A 15758-nucleotide genomic window follows, 5' to 3' on the forward strand; every position below is an offset into this window, starting at 1 on the left:
ACAAAGCCAAGATGTGGACAAAAACCAGCTCCAGGCGTTTGTCAGCCAGCATTTGCTGGACCAGCACAAGTGCTCTCAGAGCAGGAAGGTGGCCAACCCCCAAAACAGGCTGCAAAATAGGAACCTGTGCCTCAGACATACAAAGGACTCGGGCACAATGACAGCACAGAAATCCCTTTGCCACCCAGGGCACAAGACCAAGGTTACTTACACTTGGACACTTGCTTCCTCCTCCGCCCCAGGGGAGCGGCAGCAATGGCTGGGCACGGAATAAAGCACTTGGTTCACTTTTTTTGGCCTGTGGGCAGCTGCTCAAAGCGTGTTTTTGAGATTGTTCGTCGCAGTGACAGAGCTGCAGAGCTACGTGCAACCTGTTCCAGTAGGACCGCCCGGCTGGGGACAGAGGAATGCAGCAGGAACAGACTAAAACTGACCTTTGGAGGCAATGCCATCACCAGACCCCCTGACTGCCTCATAAAACCGAACAAAAGCAGCTCCCAGGCAGGCTGCGGCTGGGCTGGTGCCAGCAGCACCGGCTGATCCACCAGGAATGACAAAAGCAGGAATGCTCTAGGGCTCTGCAAGGCATTGGCTCAGGTTATGCACATTTCGTCCTTCCTCACGTACCAGGCCAGGGAGGGAAAAAATCCTCTGGCTGCATTACTATGGGAGACAATAACTCCCCGTGCAGAAACCGAAACACTTCTTGCTCCTCACGGGTAGATGTGAGGGCCATGAATCCAGCTGGAAGAAATCACAGTCATTACTAAGGAAAATTACAAGACCTTTCACTTCTAAATGCTCGATAAATAACTGTTTGCTGGGACGCCATTCACACATTATAATCCAGGAATAAACATGACAATAAGGACACTGTCAGCAATAAAACGAGGAGCCAGTGTCTCGCCCACTTGCGGACCCTGTAATTCACACACAGAACCACTCCTTTCATCACCTCCCGGTGAAGACTTGGTTATTCTGCTGTGGCATTAAATTGCTCAGCAAGACCCCCAGCACACGGAACACTTACTAATTTTTTGGACCGTGCTGGAGTCTAGCGGCACAAAGGACGCTACCGGACAAGGAACCGTGCAACTGTGGAACAGAAAGGTCCTCCCTGCCTCAAAGCAGTTACGATGAAAACAAGCTAGATCGCTACACACCTCTAACATGAATCAGGAGAGGAAGAGGAGGCTGCACCTCGCAGGCAGGACGAGGGAGACAGGGAAAGCCAGCCACAGCAGGAAGGCTGGCAGGCTCCTGGCCACAGTCTGCCATGTAACAGGAACCTTGTGCATCCCGAGTACCAAAATCCCTCCAATTTATCCCCAGCTAGCTCAATACAATGGCATTTTTCTAACCAAAATGCCTGGGGTGCATCAGGCTGAGAGCATGTGTTGGTATTTGGGACTGGGAGCTGAGAGGACAGCTAGAATCCCTCACTGCAGCAGCACAAAGGTGCCATCTCCCATCATTTCCACGCTGAGGATGGGTGAGCAAGAGTAGAAGCTCTGGAAAACGCCAACTTTTTACCACTCGTACTCAGGACGCTCGGTCCTCACTTGGGAAACCTGCCCCAGTTTAGACCTGACACAATTAGAAAACTTTCCACATCATCCTCACGTCGTTAGCTCTGGGGAATCACAGGCAGAGAGGGGGGAAACGAGGCTAATTATCCTTCTTCAATATTCCCCATCTGTGTCTAGCCTCATTAAGTAGCCCTCCAGCCTTCTGGAATGATCACTTGAGGAGCAAGCAATACTCATCTACAGGGGTCTGTAAAAAAAATACCCAAACCACCGAGCCCTTCTGAGCCAAGAGGAATATTGTCTTTAAATCCACTCGGAGGTGGTTTTGGGAGACTCCCGTACTTGCGGTGCCACGGCCCGGGCGCTCTCCCCAGCCAGATGCACCTGCCTGGTGCAGGTGGCTCCAGCCCGCATGATGCCGAAGCCGCAGGCACGCACGTGCTCAGCGCCTCCCGGGAGAGTCGAGCCTCTGCACAACCGGACCTCCAGGCCACGACACCTGCACACTGGATGCGAACTTAACGTATGCTGGATCAGCTGGTGTAAAGCAAACAGAGCTGGAAGGAACAGGTCCCCATCACTTACTCACGTTTTCTAATGTCAAGGTAAAAGGTCAGTTGCCCCCCTTTCACTAAAAAACGTTCTCTGAACCTTGCTCTTCAAACCAGGTGGGAGAAGCTTCTCCTTGGGAAACAGCCTGTTCCCTGAAGGAAAACAGGCAAGATCAGGCTGGACTGACTGCCAGTTCTGCGGGCTGCCTGTCTGCGTGGAAGCTGCTGGCTGGTTTTTAACATGAAACAGGTCTGATCTGAGCTCCCCTGGAGTCAGGCAAGGGCCGAGCTGCCTGCCTGGTGCTGTTCCTCACAGCAGGTGTGCACTGCTATCCACACAGCGAGTCCGGGCTGCACCCCAAAACCATTCATCTGAGAAGAAACGGAGGTGAACGGAGCCTTGGCACAAATAATGCACAAAAGCACTTACGAAATCCACGTCCTCGTAAGTCTGAAGGCATTGGTCACCCTCAGCCAGGGCACAGGTCTTCACCTCCCTGCTGCCTGGAGCTTCATCCACCCTAATTTTAAGCATCCACAAGCACCAGGTCTCTGCTCACTGCCTCCCCTCATCTTTATTGCACCTCCCCAGAGCGTTACCTGCAAATGAGGGAGCACGCCTCAAAGCTGAGCAATCCAGGTGAACAGACAGATGCTACCGCTCTGTGTGACAGCCCTCTGACCCTGTTAGCCACGAGCAGCAAGTACACCGAGAGCAAGACAGATCCCTGCAGCCCCTCAGACCCTGCAAAGCACCACAGCATCCCTGTTACGGGGCCCTTTTCTTGCCCAGGGAAGGAATGTGGTAGGTTCAGTGAATCAGGGCTCAAAATTCACTTGCAGCTATGAGCACGGACACGAGGGTTACGCAGATCGCAGCAGGAGCCGACACACACCGTGAGGCAGAAGCATCCCCGTGGAGGAAAGGCCAGACCAAGCCTGACTCAGTTTGTAACGTGTTAATGAGATAGCGAGGTAGAGAACAGCTTTGCCTTCCCTCCAGGCTAACACACAAACCCTCCTGGTTCACAGTCTCAGAGTTGGAAAAAGAATCCATCTGGCAAGCTGCACTTTCCAGGAGGGGAAACCCCAAGCCCATGGGCTGCAGAGGCAGCTCTGCCAGCACCTCAGACTTCAAAAGCCCCTTTCTGAGCCTGGAGCTGTCAGGAACAAGACGGCAGCGTGGAAGAGAGAGAAAACAGTCGGCAGTGAAGAGCTAGGACGGGAGCTGAGGCCTTGCCACAAAGGCGTGAACAGAGGGATGAAGGAGCCCCTTATTGCCCAACAGCGAAAGAGCAGCTGTGCGACCCAAAAAGGTCACCAAGCACCTTTCGTTTCCAGATTTTTATAAGTCAGGAAATTGTCTGAAAGCCAGGTACAGAAACAATGTCCCCTCCGTTACACGCTGGGAAAGGCAGGAATCCTTTCTTAAGCTCTGCACTCACTATTTCCACACGAACCACACAGGACGCAGGCAGAAAACACTCCGAGGAGCCTGCAGTGGGAGAAGGCAGCTGGTCATCCAGAAACTGATGCTGTGCCCAGATCCCCCAGGCTTGGGAGAGAGTCTGGAGGTCAAGCCGTCTTTGTGGAAATGCTTTGAGGCTCCTTCCACCTTTGGAGATCCCAGCTGAGCCCTCTTTTCCATCGCAGGGATTACCAACAAAAACACACACACAACACCAGCACACACCAAGTGTTTCCGTGCGAGCACCAAGCCACGAGAGAAGCACGAGATGACTTCCAGCTGGACACCTGCTTGGTCACTGGGGGATTTTCAAAAACACGGTAACATAAGGGAGAAGGACAGGAGTCAGCACGCTCCTGAATGCCAAGAACACCCTGGACAAGCCTGGCACTGCTCTGTGACACTTTGCAAGTCACAGCCCCTCGGTGCTTCAGGGTCCCCAGCCAAGCAGAAGCCCCATCTGCACATCCCTTAATGAAAATCCTCGACCAGAGCTGTTCATCAGGCCATGCCCCTCCTCAAAGCACATTAAGCACACTGTGACATGATTTACTTTTGGGGCAAGTGCTCTGGCTTGAATTTCTGGCGGAGTTTTGTGTCCTCGTCCATGAAGTTTTAATTTCTGCAGCAAACGTCCAGCAAGCAAACCGGCACACAAGGAAGCTCCAGCTCGCACTGAAGGACCTCACCTCGGGACCCCGTCACATTACGCAGCGTTTGGATTCCCCAAGGAAGTGCTGAAGCATCAGGGAACTGATGCACACAGAGGAAAAGTTACCAAAACGTGCCCCCGAGACCTTTTTGTCCTTAAGCCTCTTTTGAAAGGTAGCATATTTTCCACTTACTGACTTCCAAAAAAAATAAAAATAAAAATCAATAGCTTATTTTGAAATTGGAAAAAGCCAAAATAAGCCCTGCATAGCCGAGGCACGCTCTGACCTCTAACAACAACAGCGTAAGGAGAGGAACAGGGAGGCTGCTGTCTGCACTCCACTCCGCCAACATCAGCACTTGGGGCTTGTTTGTAGAAAAGTTACCCTCACTTTTTAGACTTCCACCTCTGGAGAGCATCCCACCGATGTGCCACATAATTCTGGGTGGTTTGATTCTGTCTTCAGGTCCCAGGACAACATCCCCAGCCCACTGCTCAGGCTAAATAGCTGGAAGAGCTCAAAGGCACGGTTTTGCACTGTGGAAGCCTCGTGGCAGCAGTGCTGTGTCACTGGGAAGCAGCTAAAACACATTTCTCTACAAGCCCTTAGTCAGAGAGGACTGAGGATAAAACCCTACAGACATACAGCATCCCCTGTCACCAGACCAAACCAGATCTAATGGTCCTCAGCAAGACGATGAGACTTGGCAATGGCTTTCCAAGGAGTTACTAACACTCGTTATCCTGACTTCTCCTTTTTTCCTAGCTGCTGCAATGAGAGCCACTGCAAGAAGCACACCAAAATACAAGGAGTGGTTTCTTCCTCTGCCCTGACCAGCTCAGATCACTGCCTTCTGTTTCTAATCTCATCCGGCACATCTGGTGGAAGCTGCATTTCACTTTCTACCCACCTGTAAAAAAGGGGTTTCCAACCACAAGCACACATTCTCAGCCGCCTTCTCACTCGCAGGTATAAACATCACATCACAGGCTTTTGCAAAAAAGCACTTGGGAAGCACACACACAGACCTTGAGCTCAGGCAGCCCTCCGCCTACATCACCAATAATCAGATACGCACCCAAACTGCTGATCTTCCTCCTGATTTTAAGAGCAAACATCTTTCACTCAGCGTTGCACAAAACCCCACGAGCACGAAACAAATGACCGAGGTTCACACCCAGCCAGCGGCGTGAGCACGCTGCCAACTCCGTGCTATTCATCAGCTGAGATTCCTGAAAAGCACCCCAAGGAAAGGCGAGAGTTAACGGCGTTACATGTTCCCCCAGAGCTAATTAGCCTAACACATCTGACTGAGCCATGCTGAGACCACAGAGCAAGAACACAGATGGACAATTACACGTCTCTTCAATTATTCTCTGTGCCAGCTCTAAATCCTGAGACTTGTGGGAGCAAATTCCCTGCTCTTTTTTTTCCCTTCCCTTTGAAATAAATTAACTCCACCATCCTCAGCAGTCTCCCCACTCCTGCTATCCCCCAGACGAGCGACCCTTACCCATTTTCAAAGCACAGCAACAAAGCAGGAGGCAGTCCCCCAAACCGCTTGGCTCCCACCCACTTTGTTGCCCAGCTTCACCACACTTGGTCTCCTTTATCACATGAGGAGCAGAGAGGACATCACAGCTACTGGGAAGGAAATAAGAGGCAGCACGAGGACTTGGGAAAGCTCGGCCTGTTCTCAGATGTCCAGTTACTCTTCTGCAGCTCTTCCCACCTGCCCTCTCCTGAAGAGGGTCAGGATTGAGGTGGTGAAGCTCTGGGGACAGAAACAGGAGCGGTGACGGCCAGAAAATAAACTTTGGGCATGGCCTGCAGCCCTGTCTGCACAGCTCTTACCAGCAACAGGATTCTTTTTACAAAGGAGAGACGTGTTATTGGCTGAAGAAGGGCTTTTATCAGCACAGAAGAGCCTCCAAACGATTCCAGAAAAGAACCTGCCCTCCACCACACCACTTCACCTTCACTTCTACTGCTCCAAAGGTCTTGCATTTCACCATCAAAACTCATTACTCCAACTTCAGGCCCACTTTCAGGTCCTTAAGGTCCACCATACAAACCACCTACTCTGAATTTTTTTTTTTCCTGAATCCTAAAAGCAAGCTGGAAACCTCTGAAGCAGCAACACAAACCGAGTAGTGAGTCTGCTGGCAGGAACACCCTAGAAGATAACCACTTGCAAAGAGGACCAGACGTAAAGCAGGTTCTCTTCCACCTCACACTTCAACTATGGCAGGTGAAATATTAACCTCAGCCAGAACAAAACCCCAGTAGTTACCACAATAATTTAAGTTTATAACTATTTGCTTATGAATCGAGTATTTTATGTACATCTTTAAATCCCTGTATTGGGCTTCAATATGCAACAGCCCCACTGTACGAGCCCTTCCCGGCCCTTCCCAGACCTCTTTGGTACAAGCAGGGTGCGAGGGTGGCTTGGATCCCCTGGGTGCCCAGGTCACGAGGCACAGGAGACCCAAGGAATCAGGGGGCATCTTGAGCTCCAGCACGCCTCAGCTTTCCTATTCCTAAACGGGGAATAACAACACTCCTTAAAAAGCGCTTTGAGATGGACGGCTCTGTAAGAAAGCTAAGGATTTTGTTCCCTTTACAGCAGGGAAGCTTTCAAGGACTTCAAACACACATCAGAGCCTTCTGTTCCTTTGTATGTACCTCTGGACTAAATGCCTCGCTAAAACCCACTTGAAAGCAATCCCCAGAAGCAAACAATATCCGTGGAACTGGGTCATCAACTGCCCCTCGGGGCAAGAACAAACCCCGCCATATGTTAGGGGATCTTCACGGCCGAATTTAGCCTGAAAGCTGTCCCAGTGAGAGCACCGTACCCACCAACGTGGGCCCTTCCTGCACAGCGTTTTTAAAGCAATGGTAAGCTGTAATCAGGCAAACTGAGGAATACTTTCAGAAGCAGCCTGAATTAATCGAGGAACAGGCATTTAAGAAGCAGATAAAGATTACCGAGATCAACCTGGAAAGATGAGCTTCATTCAGACTCGGCCAAACCTCATCCATCTGCTCAGCCTTCAAACGTGCAAGTACCTGAAGAGTCACTGGCCAAACATTTACCCTTTGTTCAGGGTCCATAAAGCAACCCCCAGCTCCCGGGCCCTGCACACTTCTGGCCCAGGGCCCCGTGTCCTGCTGTTTCGGACAGGGCAGGAAGCACGATGCCTCCAGCACTCGTCGGGGGCTCGGCAGAAGGACATGCAGCATGTCAAAAGCTACTGGCTGGATCTTGGCACCTGCTTATCTCGGCACCTCGACGGCAACAGAAAGCTCGTGCTGCAGACAGAGAGAAGATCTTGAAACCTTTTCCTGAAGGATTTCTGCACGGACCCAGGCCCAGCACCCTGCCAGCAGGCACAGCTTGTGACAATTCTGGCCCCGGAGGCCGTGAGAAGCCAGGAATTGCTCACATCAAGGAACATCTGCCAGACATGGGAGCGCTAAAAGAAACAGGTTCAGAGCATGCAAGCACAGCAACTATGCTCAAGAAAAGGCTCAAGGGTTAATGCAAAAATCTGATCTGGGAGTCCTCCAGACGCCAGTAGCAGCCATCTCTGAGATGTTGGCTGCTTGCAGAGAGCACCGGCAGTGAGGACTGGAGGGGAAGGGACCAGAGAGCTGAGGTCTGAGCACCCAGCCTGCTGGGAGCTCTTCTGGATCCCCAAAATAAGCACATACGCACAGAATTATGAAACTTCCAGTTTTGAGTTCTTTATTTGGAACTTGCAATTACCCCTGAACAAAGCAGGGTCTCGAGCACAGGCCTCCCATTCCTGAATTAGCACCTAAGACGCACATCATTACTCATTTTGCACCTCTGCAAGTCAAATGAAGTACAATGAGGACGTTTCCCCCTAAAATCCACTCTTCTTGACATTCAACGACCTGACTTTGATCTTCCTTTTCAGGTTGTTGCCCTGGCTGTTATGGAGGGGCTGGGCCAGCTCCATTCACATGAGCCACCTCCTGCTGCAGTCCTGGACAGACACAGAAGTGACTTTCATGGAAGGAGGGCAAAAGAACAGAACACTGAGCTCAGCAGCGGCTTCAAGAAACCCAGCGGCCAAAGTGGTCGGGACTGCCGAAGAGAAAGCCAGCCTCATCACACAGCTATTGCATTTTGCAACAGGTAAACCCTGGCACCAGGGATGTGGCTCCCTACTGACGTAATCACACATCCTGCACCATAAGGAAAGTTCACAAACCAGAGGTCCCTAAAGGACTTAAGTCTCCTCCGGCAGGGAGAAAATGTCTTGAACTCCCATTCAGACGGTGAGCCTACCCTTGCAGTTCCCACTGCCCACAGTCACAGCCCTCTGGGTGACAGTCGCCTGCTCCTTACCTGCGTAAGGCCAGGAAGGAACGAAAAGCAGACAGAGAGAAGCCACAACTGGAGACAACAGAAATCCGTTACAAAGACTATTCCTAGTTCCAGGATTCAAGAGCTTTGGTTTTGCAAGACGTTACTAAAACGTGCATCTTTTGTAAATTAAAAGCCACTAAGTTTAGTTCTTTATTTGGCAATTTACAATAGTCTGAACCTAAAGTTCAGCATTAGCAACCGATAAAAGCACAAACTGATTAAAAGAGGCACCACTAAGTGCAACTGTAATATTTAGGGGTGTTGACAGCTTAGAAAGGAAGCTCTTTCACTATCCTAGTGTAACCCTGCAGCTAGAGATTTCTTTCAGGGGATTTTTACTACTCCAATCATGCAAGAGAGATCGTTTGTCTTCTTACAGGGGAAAATAAATTGTTCTGCAACATGAGATCAGGGCTAAATGATCTTCTGTTACGGGCTTCAATGAGCAGACTGTCGAAATTTGTGCCCTGAATCTCTCAGCACTTAAATACTGATCTAAATTCTTCTCAAGCTTTCAGAAGAGCAACACCGAAAAGTAGCCCCAAACCATTCAGAAAGGAGAGCAGAGACAGCTCCCTCATTGCAGTTCTTTCAGCCCTAAATGCACACACAGCTACCGCGTGTTGTCCTTTGTAACCAACGACTCGCCAGCTGCTTCCCCAGGCAAGGAAGTCAGCATTTGGTATTCAGAGCATTTGCAGCCATTAGGGTCAAAGACAACCTCCTGCTAGAGGAGAGAAAAAGCGGCCCTCTGGCACCCGCCTGCCACGGCTAAAAGCACCAGCAGCTGTAGCAGGGATAGCTCCCGACATCCTACCCACCTACCGCAATGCGAGGCAGAGCGAACACCAAAGCTTCAGCTTTTAATAGGATCTGTCAGCCGCAGAAATCAAGGGGGAACACGGAAGGATTTTTCTGCTATCAAAGAGCTGCAGAAAGCAGCCTGCTGCAACTCCAGCACCAGCAGAGAGCAGCCCTCCGGATCCCACGGCAGCTTTGTTGCTGCCTCTGAAACCTGTTGATACAACAGCTGCTGTGAACAAGAAGTACATCAGCGGTGGCTTGCGGGATTACAGCCTCGTTGTTGCCCAAGCTCCAGCTTTTGCCTATCTGAAACAAATTTAGTAGAGGCCTGTATCCGTTCCTTTGCAGATCCCCAAGGGAAACAGGCAATATCGAGTAAAGGATACCAGAAAAGCAACTGGTGCTGGAAAATATGCTTTTATCTAACTTGGAAGCTTCTTGTTAGAGCTATTAAAAATGATAGATAAGATAGCGATGTTGAAACCGCAACCTCAGCATCTTGGGAGCTCGGACCAAGTTCTGTTCACATAAGGCAAGACAGTTTCCCCAGTCCCTCCAACTAAAGTTACCAATAAAAGCAAGAGCAGCCCTGGTAAAACTAACCTGCACCTACCACACAGAACCTAGAATGCCAGGATTACTCAGATGCTGGTCTGATTCTATGTACAAACAACTATTATCTGGGGCTTCTTTTCACGGAGCCAGATAAACAAGGAGCTCCAAGGCAGGCCTTTTTACAGGCTCCCTACTTTGAACAGTCCTACTTCAAAGCGTTAGTGCACAAATTCCCTTCTACCAGCAGCAGACTCGTGTTCTGAAGCAAGCAGAGTTTTCCTGTGAACCGACCCCCTCCTCTAGGTGATGCGCTTCTGCTCGTGTCACCCATCCTCACCTGGGAGGGCATCGCATTTGAAACTTTTTCCACACCTCAGAAAGAAGTGGGGACAACCAAGGAGCTGGCTGTTGAGAGGACCGGGCATCAGGAAACAAAACGTCTGTCTGCAATTCTGCCACAGATTTTTATATGTCCATGGGAAAGGTTTCATCTCTCCTGTGCGGAAAGGGGATGGTAACTCTCGCAGAAGAGCTGCAGTGGTACAATTCTTTGCATTTCATCAGGGAATAAAGGGTATTCCTACAGTCCAGATTGTGCAGGGAAATGGGAAAGGCACTGCTATGACTCACGGCTCGCCTCAGATTTTTCAGGCAGCAGTGCTGACATGAAAAGCAAGAGCAGTGGAAACCCCAGCTCCCAGCTCCCTCCTCCAGACCCGGGCAGCTGAGGTGTTACTGCTGGGAACTGCTGCCCTCTGCCGTCACACGAAACAGAGGCGAAATTCTCATCTGACAAAGCCAGATTTACAGCTCACCGGATTTCAAAGGACCCCGTGGTTTTGGTCTTGAACCTTTACACCTTGGATTCCAGCCCCTTTTTGTAGCTCACCCCGTGGGGCCTCCTGCAAGCCAAAGAGCCTAGAGGATGATTCACCGAGCCCATCACCTTCGCTGCAGCTGTTTCAGAGAAGGGGTTAGCTATTAGTTCCGCAAAACACCTCTTACTACCTGCAGGTACTGCACTGTGCACAATGCCAGGGAGCGTGCCAGCAGGTATCCCGCCCTCGGCACAGGGTTTGGACTAGACTGAAGGAATACAAAGGGCTGAAGGAATAAAACGCACGACTGTCACGCCTGCGTGGCCACATTCGGTTCTCTCCTTGTCTCAACCCTCAGTGGCAGTGCCACTGTTTTATACGCTGTCCAGACAGGAGGCCCAGGTGAACTTAAAGGAATATTCTCGAGGTGCAAAGTGAAGGCTGAGGTCTACATCTAAAGATACTCTGCAGCCCTCAGGCAGAAAGATCCTGGCCTCTTTTCCCTTGAGGTTCTTCTGTGCTCAGGATTAAAAGCATAAAGGAAAGAGGAGAGGATACACCACGCTTCACAGCGCGTCCCCAGCCTGCAGGCAGCAGAACAGCACCCGCTCTGCACAGAGCTGCCAACTCACCTGACTTCCTCACCAGCAAAGTCAAACACTTTGGTGATCGTCACTTTTCCTGAATCTTTTGGCTTCTCGGAGTCTTTTGGTTTCTCCTGAAGCTTCTTCACATTCTTCTCTTCTGCAGCCTGTGAAATACACAAAGGAGAACGCAAAGCAATGCATCCGTGCAGCCAAGTTACTGTTCCAAGGGGCCAAGCACCCAAGACGGACCTCAGGCAGCAGCACAGTTTAGTCTGGCTGGTCAAAGCACGTCACCCACAGACAAGAAGAGTCCCTGCTGCTAGAAGGAGATTCCCTGTCTCGTTCTCAGTCTCTCATTGGAAGCCAAGATTTAGAACAGACCCAAAATGAGAAGTGAAACTGATTAAATATAGGAACTGACAAGAATATATTGCTGTGGCTCAGAAAGCAAGCAAGGTTCTGAAGAATTCAGCTTTCCCAAATCAAGCACAGCCAAACAGCAAAGCTGCCAGGGTGGACTAAACAGAAATACATCCACTTTTGCCCAGGAATATAAAAGACCCATCAGCAGCAAAAGCTACACTGCCTCTTTATTTATACAGTAACACCAAAAGCTTTTAACATCACACGTGAAAATCCTCAGACCATGCACATAATCAAAGCACAAACTTGAATTCTTGCTCAAAATCAACCACACACTGAGGAGAGCTCCAGAAAACAAGTCCAAATTAAGAAGTTCACAAGAAGAGCAGAGGAATTGCATCTCCATAAATTATTCCAGACCGCAGGGGAACTTTTAAAGACCACGCATATTCTATTGATCCTCACGTAAAACTAGAACGGCTCAGAAGAGAACTCTTCCTCTTTTGCCTACCTACAGCCACCTCAGCTGTTCAGCCAGCAACAACTGAGGTGGAGAGAAGCACGAGGCTTCAGGTAAAACTGAAAAGTTGCAAGCTTATGCAGCAACGCATGTTCTCAACGCAGTTAGAGAAAGAAGCGTCACACAACGAGAACTGTTCTCCCTACACATCACTTGTGCAAGAGTCAAGATCATAGTTATAAGATACTTGGTTTGGCTGATCACTCAAAAAAAATATATCAGTTCTGGCAATAGAGGGACAGCGGTGCCTCTCCTCGGTCTCCCTAGTTTTGGAGCAGCAGGGCAGGCACAAGAAACCATGGGGGAAGAGTTGTACACACAAGGGTAACTCAGACCAAGCCTCACTGCGCTGTTTCTACTTCACAAGGGGACTCCACCACCAGGAAGGGAAGCCGCCAGCTCCCTACGATGCTGTCAAGCAGCTCCAAAATATCAGCACCATCAGACCACAGGCCTCCCTGGCTGGAAGGCAGCCAGCTTTGCCCACAGTGGGGCTCCATGCTTACAACACGGATGGGGCAGAGACAAATCCAGCCCCTCCACAGCTCCAGCTGGAGCTGCCACCAGCCAGAACCAGCACTTTCCAACTTGAGGCCTTCCCACATCCCCTCAGCGAAGGCCCCGGTACCTTGGCAGCTTGTGTGGCCACCGCTGCTTTGGGCTTCTGTCCCACGTCGCTAAGGAAGCTGGCCCAAAGCGCATCCTCCTTCTTTTTCTCTTCTTCTTCTCTGTCTTTTTCTCCCTGCTTTAAGTTATCCACCTCCTCCTCTTCATTTTCCTGAGTCTTTCCTTCCTCTTTCTCATCGGGCTCTAGCACGAGACCTCCTTTCTTCCTCTTCCTGGAAGCAGACACCAAAAAACCACGCTGAGATCCTGCGGCACCACCCCAGAGCCCAAACTTAGGTGGGTGAACCAATACAGACGCCTCGTATTCTGACTACAGCACCCACCCGGGAGGCTTCCCCAAACCTCAGAGGGGGGAAGGTGGTTAATTACAGGACTGCCCTGATCAGAAACCACAGTAATTAGGTGGAGAATGCGGCGAGAAGCCCTGGGTAGGGCTTACAGGTGGGCATACGGTGTGGACACACGGGTGGATCACGGATTCTGCAGGAGCCACCAGGTGAGGAGGCCTTAAACATGCCTTACGTGTGTGGCTTTTGGCTTCCCAGATGAAAAACAGCTGAATTATTGTTATTAACGGATCTAATTAGCCACTGCTGAGGGTCCCAAACCCAGCCTATGGGTCCCACGCCCAGCCTATGGCTCCCATCCTTTCAAGCCCCAAGTCACAAAGCACACCGAAACGAGGCATTTCCCCTCAGTGCCTCCCCACGCCGCCCCCGGGCGGGCTCCAAACCCTCGCGGGGCACCGGACAGAGCCCCCCAAACCCGATTTTCGGTGACTTGACCCGGCCCAGCCGCGTCCCCGGGCCCGTACCTGCCGGCGGGGCGGCGGGGGCTGCTCCTGCCGCGGGCTGCCCGCGGCCCGGCCCGGGCCCGCTGCTCCTCGTCCTCCTGCACCAGCTCGCTGCAGTCATCCTCGCTGTACTCCGCGCCTGCGGGCACAACCGGCAACGGACCCCCGGTAATTAAACCCCTCGGTAACTAAGCTCCCCGGTAATTAAGCTCCCGGTAATTAACCCCGCGGTAATCAGGAGGCTCACCCGAGGGCACGTAGTCCTCGTCCTCGGCCGAGCTGTACGCCTCCTCCTCCGAGCCCGACATGGAGCCGCCGGTAACCACCGAGAGCCGCCGCCGCCGCCAGAGCGCCGCCCCCGCCGCCGCCGCCGCCCTCGAGCGCCCCCTGGCGGGGCGGACCCCCGCCGCCCTCCCTCAGTCCCTCCAGCCCTCTGCTTCCGGGTCTCTCCCCGCAGCCGTTGCCATGGCAGCGGGGAGCTGGTTGGCGGGCGGCGCTGCCTGTCAGCGAGCGACGCCTTCCCATTGGCCGAGACTGGAGAAGGAGGGAGGGGCTGATGAAGCGATGGAGGGCGGCGAGGCGAGCGGCGGGCTGCTGCAGCAGATCCTCAGCCTGCGCCTGGTGCCGCGCTCCGGGAACGGCACCGCCGCCTACTCCAACCCGCTGGCGGCCTTCTCAGGTACGGGCACGGCCGAGAACCGGGCTCGGCGCCGGGCCGGGCCTTGCCCGGGGGCCGCCGGAGGCCTCAGGGCCTACCCTGGCGGCCCCCGGGCCTGCGCCGTGCCCCGGTGACGGCCCCGTGCCCGTCCCCCCGCAGAGATGTGGTACGGCGTGTTCCTGTGGGCGCTCGTCTCCTCGCTCTCCTTCCACGTCCCCGCCGCCCTGCTCGCCCTCTTCACGCTGCGGCGCCACAAGTACGGCCGCTTCATGGCGCTGGGCCTCCTGCTGATGGGCATCGTGGGACCCATCACCGCCGGCATCCTCACCAGTACGGGACCCGCCGCCCGCCCCCCCAACCCCCCCGCTGTGCCCGTGGGGTGCCTCGCAGGGGGGCGCGTTCCCCGCTTCAGGCCAAAACCACCCAGGTTTGGTGTCTGTGCAAAAAACGGGTGACGTCCGTGGGCTGCCGGCGTCACGGTGTGGAGTGAAAACGCTCCCCCGGGCCGCTCAGCACCCCGCGGAGGCCCTGGCAGAGCTCTGCCGACGCTTTTCTCCACAAATCTCTGGTGCCACCCGCGTTCGTTGCCTCGGGGCTAAGATCTGTCGCGTATCCAGCACCCCGCCGTGCTGCCTGCCGAGCTGCTCCTGCAGAGCCCCCCCCTTCTCCAGTTAGCCCCCTCCCCGTGGCACGGCAGTGTGTTTTTCGGCATATCACGCAGTAATCTTTCTGTTTCCCCCCCCTTTCTGCAGGTGCTGCCATCGCAGGAGTTTACAGAGCTGCAGGGAAAAACATGATTCCCTTCGAAGCCCTCATTTTAGGAGTGGGCCAGACGTTCTGTGTGGTGGTGGTTTCGTTCCTACGGATTTTAGCCACTCTCTAGCTGTTCTTCAATGCTAGCGCTTGAAAATGGAAGGGACCCCAAACATCTGCCCCGTGCCAGGGCTGTGTGAAGCAGATAACGAGGGAGCGCAACTCGAGGGGTGCCTCGGCCTGCGCTTCCTCCCCTGCTCGAGGCTGTGTGAAGGCTTTCTGCCTCCAGGCCGGTGGCAGAGCCTGACCTGAAGGGCTGCGTGCCACAAACGTGCGCTGGAGAACGTGCTTTCTGTAACGTCTGTTGCTCCTGTACCACCGTAACGGCTGGGTTAGCGCCCCCGGCACCGCTGAAGCTGTGCCACCGGTCCCGAGCAAACACCTGCAAGCAACGCCCAGCGCTGGCTGCTTCCCGGCCAAAATGCGCCGCTAAACGGGTCCCCGGTCTGCTTTAGAAATTGAGATGAGAATTGTTAATTTTGTTACGTTTTCGTAACGCTAAGTGCCAAGTGAAACTTTATTTCCCTGGAGGAGGCTCAGCTACCTTCTGCAGGTGGCAAATTGTGGCAGCAGCAGGGCATAACTGAACAGCAGCCACGCCTGGTGTGGTGCCT

The 15758-nt window shown here is 52.8% G+C and overlaps 2 protein-coding genes across 4 annotated transcripts in view; one reads left to right on the forward strand and one right to left on the reverse strand.

Annotated features, from left to right (window-relative positions):
• Positions 1 to 14055, reverse strand: part of CFDP1 (craniofacial development protein 1) — a 53252-nt gene extending 39197 nt beyond the window's left edge. Inside the window, exons 1-4 of the mRNA XM_035336361.1 lie at positions 13921 to 14055; positions 13695 to 13812; positions 12882 to 13092; positions 11416 to 11534 (exon numbers count right to left, since the gene is read on the reverse strand). Coding sequence (XP_035192252.1) covers positions 11416 to 11534; positions 12882 to 13092; positions 13695 to 13812; positions 13921 to 13981 — 509 coding nt within the window. The 5' untranslated portion in view covers positions 13982 to 14055. The remainder of the gene's footprint in view (positions 1 to 11415; positions 11535 to 12881; positions 13093 to 13694; positions 13813 to 13920) is intronic.
• Positions 13955 to 15758, forward strand: TMEM170A (transmembrane protein 170A). 3 transcript variants are annotated; one of them, XM_035336362.1, is made up of 4 exons: positions 14165 to 14352; positions 14491 to 14673; positions 14735 to 14758; positions 15084 to 15758. In XM_035336362.1, exons 1-4 carry the CDS (start codon positions 14238 to 14240, stop codon positions 15212 to 15214), a joined length of 453 nt encoding a protein of 150 aa, XP_035192253.1. In that variant the 5' UTR covers positions 14165 to 14237; the 3' UTR covers positions 15215 to 15758. The 3 variants fall into 3 exon arrangements, with proteins under 3 accessions (XP_035192255.1, XP_035192253.1, XP_035192254.1); XM_035336363.1 differs by lacking the exon at positions 14735 to 14758 and having other exon boundaries at positions 14196 to 14352; positions 14491 to 14661; XM_035336364.1 differs by lacking the exons at positions 14491 to 14673; positions 14735 to 14758 and having other exon boundaries at positions 13955 to 14352.

Source organism: Oxyura jamaicensis, chromosome 11 (assembly GCF_011077185.1).
Source record: "Oxyura jamaicensis isolate SHBP4307 breed ruddy duck chromosome 11, BPBGC_Ojam_1.0, whole genome shotgun sequence".
In the NCBI taxonomy this organism is placed as follows: Eukaryota; Metazoa; Chordata; class Aves; order Anseriformes; family Anatidae; genus Oxyura; species Oxyura jamaicensis.

What these genes read in the sequence shown, in the direction of transcription:
- TMEM170A (XM_035336364.1), top strand. Translation starts at nt 13,980, where the DNA reads ATGGAGCCGCCGGTAACCACCGAGAGCCGCCGCCGCCGCCAGAGCGCC. An exon ending in CCCGCTGGCGGCCTTCTCAG is followed by an intron (nt 14,353 to 15,083) that starts GTACGGGCACGG and finishes CCCTTTCTGCAG; the next exon opens with GTGCTGCCATCGCAGGAGTT.